Below are 7,500 nucleotides of genomic sequence, written 5' to 3'. Positions count from 1 at the left end.
AATGTTAGCGTTTCAATAGAATTCTCAGATGGCTGCTAATCGAGTTAACGACGATGAAGAGATTCAAGAAATCGGAAGCGATCACAGTGAACAACGCGAGCGTGCTGCTGATATTACAAACCGTGCGAACGCCGACGAGCGGAATGACAATGAAGTTCAAGAAATGGACATCGACACCGAAAACGACCAGCGACTTGCAAATCAGACTGAAAATGAAATTACACAAGCTCTGAATAGTGCAAATTCTGTCCTACGTGACACATCTTCCACGCAGAATACAACTTCAGAAGTTGACAGCGAAAGTGCTCAAACTGGACGAATCGCAAACACTGGGGTCAATTCCTCTGTTGACTTTCATTCCAAGACTCCAAAATCTCCCAAAGTAAAGCATTCAATGGCTGTTAAATCACCTTTGAAATCTCCCACGAAAGATGATGATGTAAGTTTGGCTTAACAATTCAGCACACAATTCTCTTAAATTTTCAAACTTTCAAACCGCTCAAAATGGAATGTCCCATTCTGGCTAATTTCATCACTGGCATCTAGTTAGTACCACGACCATTTTTTGTGATTGACAAGGTCATGTGACACAATCATGCAAAGGACCTATTATAACATTACCTGAAGAAAAATTCTTGTGAGCATGGCTTGCAGTTTACATCATTCTGTGCACTTTTGAGTGTTGGTAATAGGTGGTAAAACTTGGCCTAAATGAAGGCCAGAGTAATACTGTAAGCCATGATGAAAAGCCTCTTGAGATTCAGGTAACTATCTTCAAAGGCTTGCTAAGAAGGATATTGTTTGCTAGTCTAAGGGCTACAGTACCATACTTGCAAAAAAAGTGATTAAAGTAATGAAAATGTTTTCAATATCTGTACAATCTTTCTATTTTCATGAAATGGTATTTTTTAGTCACAGTGCTGTCCAATTTGTCTTGAGCCTTGGTCTAATTCAGGATCGCACCGATTATCCTCTCTTGGCTGTGGACATTTGTTTGGAAGGAGGTACAGTACATATAAATGAATTTCTTTGCTTTTTACCTGCTCCCTGCCAAAGCAGTTGATGGGAAGGACATGACTTGTACTTGTCGGTTTGTTGAGATGTTGTTGTTGTTCTTGTTTTTGTTTTCACTTTTTGACCAAGGTGCCTATAAAAAATAGGGAAGTGCAGGAGCATTGGTTAACCCATTGACTCCCACAGTTGGAGCCGTGGCCAAACTATCGAAGAAAGTTAGATTCAACACTCCAACTTTGCTGGATATCCAACATTGTTCGACTGTTTGTCCACACATGTTGGAAGATGTTCGTCGTTTTGTCCAATCAAGTGTTGGATAGAGTTTGCTTTTGATCAAACATTACACCCAACAATTCTGCTCAATGAAACAAGGGGTAGGGGGTCGGGTTTAGGAGTCAATGGGTTAAGATCATGGGCTTGCCTGGAGGGATATCTGGATGCTCTGGGCTTACAGGTGTTCATGTAAATCTTGCTCAGTGATCAATTTAAGCAGTAGAGGACTTTTTCCATATTTACATTGGCTCATCTAAACACAAGCGGGAGTTCACTCGGGAGAATTCGAGATAGTTATGCAAACCCGAGACACATTCAAGAGTTTGCATAACTGTTGAGAATTCTCCCAACTCCCGGAGTGTTAAGATAAGGCTATGTACAGTAAATATGGAAAAAAGTCCTCTATTGCTTTTATAAAATATTTCTCAAAAATAATTCGACAAATGAATGAAAGACAATGCTGGTTTTTTTCAGTTCTTGATTGAAACAGATTTTCTTGATACATGTGCATAATTATTTCCTACAAGCCAATCAAAATTCATGTAATGTCACAGCTGTGTTTACATACTCTCATCTAGACACAGCTATTGACCAATGAGAGTGTGTGCACTATCCTAATTATAATTTTTATTGTAAAACTCAACTTACAATCTTGCAACTCCACAACATACATGTGTATTAAAAGTAACGGGTAACCAACAGGTTGCCTAATTTTTATTTGTTTTACATGTAGTTTTAATGCCATAATTATACTGTACTTGTTTGAAATTATTATTCCCCTTTCTTATTGATTCAAGATTAATTTTATTATACACATGTACAGACTATTCATAAACACTTGTACTGTAGATTATTTTTGTTAGTGCCATTTCAAGTTGCATTTTCTTTGTGTGTGACAGCTGTATTGAAAGGTGGTTGAAAGCTAAAGGAGGTAATGACAAGTGTCCACAGTGCAATGCACCAGCAAAGAGGAAACACATCAGGAACATTTACACCAAAGCAATCAAGTCGATTGACACAACTGAACGTGACAGAGCACTTGCAGATCTGGAGAAAGAGAGAGAAGCTCGGCAAAGAGCTGAAGAGCGTGAAGCCAGAGCACTTCTACAATATCAGTTGACTAAAGCAGAATGCGAGACGTTAGGGGCCAAACTAAGGAAGCAAGAGGAACTGGTTCTTAGTTTACAGGCAAAGAAGTAAGGACTTGTTCTTCATCATCATCATCATCATCAATCCAATTTTGATTTGGGTTTATCCCCGTAAATGGGGGTGGCCGGATTTACCCCACTTTGGCAGTAATCTCTCTAACTCCCACTCTTCATCTCGCTCGATTCATGGCATCCTTTTTCTCTAATCCAACACTCTTGCTCTCCTTCTCCTTGTTAAAATTCTTAAACATTTCAATATTGTTTTTTGAGCTTCATTTGAACTAAACATTGGCAAAACAGTACTCACACATCAGGATATTATAATTTATACATGTTTAATTTCTAATGCAGGTCAATGCTCTGCTCTAAATGCAGCTCTGAATGCGAAGGAGTATCTGGAGGAATTCGTAGCTATGGCCAAAGCACCTCCAGTCAAAGCTCAATGCCACAGAAGTCTTACATTCTCCAAACATCCTTTCAAGTTTCACAGGTGCTGAATTCTCTGAAATAATATTTAGTAACTTTTGTTTTGGTTGTGCAGCTATGTTATTGCTGTATTATTATAATTACATTGTGGACATTGTTTTCGTTGCAAGTTTGCCATGGTCAATGTTTCAAGAGAATCGTCAATAGAGAAGCAATTATTGTTCCATACATGTATGTATGAGAAGAATTTATTTTTCAGCAAAATATTTGTATGTAAACCAAAGGCATTTTATACATGTAGTCATGTTTATTGTCACTTAAACTTCCTCTCCTTGCAACCAATTTGTTCTAACCATCCTCAACCTCAGATTAGCATGCTGACTTGGTAACCTCCTCAATACCACTGTTCGTTGGTTGAAGCTACGTAGATCTGACATGGTACTTTCTGATTGAAGTGGACCACTAGTCTTGTCTTCCATCTTACCCTGGCTGTGGTAACGCCTTCAAAACCTCACCAGGGACAGTGGAATTTCTGGCACATCCACATGGGAACAGCTTTCACCTCTAGCCATACCAGGTCACCAACATTGTGCGGCCTAGCATCCCCTCTACAATGTGCATCGTAGACATCCTCTGTCTGAAATTGACGTTCATGTTCTCTTCTACCCTCTCTCTCTCACATCTGTGAGAAGACAAATCTGCTTCTCATTGTGTCAATGGGTAGTCTAGGCTCCCTTCCAAACAAGTCATAAGCATACTGGGAGAAAACCCTGTGATCTCGCACGGTGCTTCCCTTAATGCCGAAAGTGCCTTGGGTAGGAAATTGTCCCACTGGTTCTGCTCCTGCAATCTTGGCAAGAACATCAGTAACTGTTCGGATCAGTCTTTCTGCACCCTCATTACACTGAGGGTGATAAGGAGTTGTCCTTTGGTTCACCGCCTCAATTAGACTACACAGCTAGAGCCTTCCAAATGCCGAGCTCTCAACATTCTGACCCTGGTCACTGAGTACTCCCTGAGGACAACCACAGTGACACACAAAGTTATGCATTACAGCCTGTGAGACTGTGGCAGCCTCCTCTTTGTGTAAGGCTTAGGCTTCTGGCCACATTTGGTACATGTCCACCACAACAGCAACAAACTTATTCCCGTGGTTGGTTTCAGGAAGGGAGTCAAGAATGTCAATTTAAGGTGTAATCTGTCTGGGAGACTTTGGCTTTGGGATGAGCATACAGTGAAACCTCTATTAAGCGGCCACCCTAGGGGTAATGGGTAGTGGTTTCTTAATGGAGGTTGGCCGCTTAATAGAGGTTCGTCAAATTAACATAATTTTTAGTAGAAACGTCTAAAACAAACACCTTTTATAGAGGCTTGTGATAACTTTCACACAAGAGAGAGCTCTAATACTCAACAAAAATACAGAACTGTTAGAAAAAACAAAATTAATTCTCCTCAAAATGTTGAGATGAGGTTCTACCAACTTAACATGTCTTTGTCTTTGAACAATCAAACTACAGTTGTATGGTGTAAACTGAGTTGATTTTATAATGTTACCAGAAAAGGAGGCATTACAGGTCCATAATTATTTTTTTTTAAATTAGCAAGGAAGTCTATCGCTGAAAAGCCAATTAAACTCTTGGTAGCCGCTTAATAGAGGTGAAAACAATAGGAGAACTCCACTGTATTTCTAGAGCCACATGTCACCGTTGTGTGGCAAGTACAGATGTATGGCAGTACAGTGTAATTTCCTGTTTGGCCAAATCAGTAAAAATTCTTCCTCACCATGTCTGTGGTCTTGCGTGTAGACAGGTGCCTACAGTTATTGTGCAACTTATTTAACAAATCACCATTCAAAAGCTGGGGAATACACAGCTGACGACTCTCACTACCTGCTGCTCAATCAACTCAACGCCTATAAAGAACCACGTCCTGCAACTCCAGTTGGTCATACTAGCTCCAAAGCAACTTTGGGGGTCTCTTCCCTTCTGTCAAGCACTGTATTACTGAAGTCAAATCTGTGTCTTTGGTTTGTTCAATCGTGATGTGACAAGCTTGATACTGCCTAGGTCCACTGTCTCCTTTCACATTACTTGTGGGGATAGCACTAATATGGTAACAGCTTCATGCATCAACTGCTGTGTTAGCTGTAGTAGAAGCGATCATAGTTGAAAGTTCCGGGGCCAAGCTGTACGGTGTAGGTTCCCATTTCCACCCTTTGATGACAGTTCAATTACAACCCTTTCTCTCATACAGTACACAGTGCTTTTAGCTCCAAGGCTTCAAGCTCCAGAGCCTCTGAAAGGGGCTTGTCTAACCTACAAGGCTTAGAACAGATTACATCTTAGCTAATAATTAATGACGCTCCCAGTGCATCGGTAAAGTGATCTATGTACAGTGCAAGCTCATTTCATACTATGAGGGTGAAGGTCGGGTAAGGTAAGTCTCCCCACATAAGCACTTAATATCGATTCCTAGATCTAGCAAAGGTTCCCCTACCTTCCTTCGTTGAGCTTTAACCCATTGACCCCTGGAAGTGAGACTTAACATCAACTGGGGGCATCCTAGGGTCTTTGAGGTGTCAATGGGTTGAGGGTAGCCTTTTCAGCTTCTGGCACTTGACGCAATCCAATTTTCTTATGGATTTGCGTTCACCATGCTGCTTCAAACTGGGCCAAAAATGCTTGAAAATCAGTGTCATTGCAGCTATCTGAGAACTTCTCCAGTTTCACTCTTGTCAGCAGTGCCACTTGACCTTTGGAAATTGAAAACTCTTTGCTACAGTGTACCTTCTTCCAAGTTTCCCTTGCATGTTCCCTTTTGATAGTCAGCTCAGACTCCCTTTCTTTTAGCTTTATAATTATTTTCTGCCAATGAAAGATGTTGGGCTGCTCATAATTCTTCATGTGTTGACAACAGTGTCGCCTGTGTTGACTTCAACTGAGCTTTTAACCATTCGATTAAGTCCTCCAATGTAAGCAAATCCCACCACTGCTACCAATATCCACTCTTAACACGGTAATAGTGATCTTCCTTTATTACATTACTGAGTTCTCTTAACATTACAGCATGTTTTTTCCTGTCCATGCAGGGACTTGACCTGTCCTATTATAAAGCCATGTGGCAATGTTGCAATTCTATTAAAAGTGCATTTCATACTGATCATGTTATTTTTACCATCTACCAAGAAGGTGCATACTTTTGTTCATTACAAAAGCACTGTGTACAATGTGGTCTGCAAGATATCAATACTACTGTGAAAAAGGGTTGTATTTTCTTTATTAACACATTGTGTTGTCTGCAGAGTGGTGCCAGAGTGCTTGCATTTGACCAACATCATGCGGTGTTAGTAGTGTCTAAACCATCCCCCAATCAGCTGTTTCCTGGATTTGGTGTTGTAAAGGTATTTTGACATTTTCACAGTTTATTTTTCAAGAGTGATTAGGGTGGAGTTCTAAAATCCCTGATATCTAGTTTACGTATTATTATTATTGGCAATGGGCAGAGGTTTCTACATGTATCTACAGGTACAATGTAGCTTAGGTAGAATATCTGATCGCACCATTGACCTCAGGTTTTTAATTAAAGTTACTGTTACGAGTTATCGACGTTAAATATGGTCGCTTTACTTTACTTCACTTTACAGGTATGTATTCCATGTAAATTAGATTCATATATTGCTTCTGTTTTGCTATCCAAAGCAGATGGTGGCAATTGAAATCAAACAGAATGCTATTCCATTCATTTGGAAAGTGGAATAAGTCTCAAAAGAACACTGCCAGGTGAATCAAAATTAAGAATAAATAACCCAGTTCCAGGATAGGGTCAAAAGAGTGCACTTTAAGTGTCTTTGTCCAAATGTGCAGGTGAGCTCTCTGGACTCCAAACACTGTGAGTTTGTTCAGATTCACCAAAAGCCTCTACGGGATGTGGCATTCAGTTGCCGTGGCGATGGCTTATTACTGACAGCAGCCATGGACAAGACAGTTAGAGTCACAAGTATCCTTAGCAATACTGTGGTGCAAACGTAAGTTGATGTACTAATTATTGTACTGTTAATTTTATTTTAAGGTTACCGGTATACTGTAAGCGCTTCTGAGTGATCCTTAACTTTCCTGTTGTAGATTCTCTGTCTTACGTTGTTAGTGGTGAAAGCCAGCAAACTGTAATTGCTTGTTTTGTCGCTCACTGCTATTAACTGTAGGCCTAGACATGCTACTGGGAGGCGCGGTGGGCTCATGGTTAGTGTGCTCAACACCAGATCGAGTGGTCTGGGTTCGGGGCCTGGCCGGGGACATTGTGTTGTGTTCTTGGGCAAGACACTTTACTCTCACGGTGCCTCTCTCCACCCAGGTGTATAAATGGGTACCGGCGTAATGCTGGGGGCCTCTTTGGACAAAAAATGATGTGTGTGATAATTGATTATGAACCAAGAATTCCTTTAAGCCGCGGCTACACGAGCGATTTTTGTCTCGCACCGGTGATGTGATTTTTTTCAGATTTTGTCGTGTCGCCTGCGCACTAGGGTGGCTACACTTGTGACAAATTTTGGCGACAAATTGAAGGCCGCACGAATCGCATACTTCGAGAGACCTGGGCACTATAAACAGACATTCCTACTTCAATTTCATTGGCTAAATAC

General features: G+C 40.7%; 1 protein-coding gene across 1 annotated transcript in view; it reads left to right on the top strand.

Moving 5' to 3' along the window:
* The window catches only part of LOC138019365 (E3 ubiquitin-protein ligase rfwd3.S-like), a 16,435-nt gene that overhangs the window by 68 nt on the left and 8,867 nt on the right, over positions 1–7,500 (top strand). The window contains exons 1-6 of the mRNA XM_068866131.1: positions 1–439; positions 913–1,004; positions 2,187–2,483; positions 2,787–2,925; positions 6,163–6,261; positions 6,725–6,885. The exon at positions 1–439 is cut by the window's left edge and continues 68 nt beyond it. Coding sequence (XP_068722232.1) covers positions 29–439; positions 913–1,004; positions 2,187–2,483; positions 2,787–2,925; positions 6,163–6,261; positions 6,725–6,885 — 1,199 coding nt within the window. The 5' untranslated portion in view covers positions 1–28. The remainder of the gene's footprint in view (positions 440–912; positions 1,005–2,186; positions 2,484–2,786; positions 2,926–6,162; positions 6,262–6,724; positions 6,886–7,500) is intronic.

Source organism: Montipora capricornis, chromosome 10 (genome assembly GCF_036669925.1).
Source record: "Montipora capricornis isolate CH-2021 chromosome 10, ASM3666992v2, whole genome shotgun sequence".
Lineage (NCBI taxonomy): Eukaryota > Metazoa > Cnidaria > Anthozoa > Scleractinia > Acroporidae > Montipora > Montipora capricornis.
This window is presented reverse-complemented; position numbering and strand designations above follow the sequence as displayed.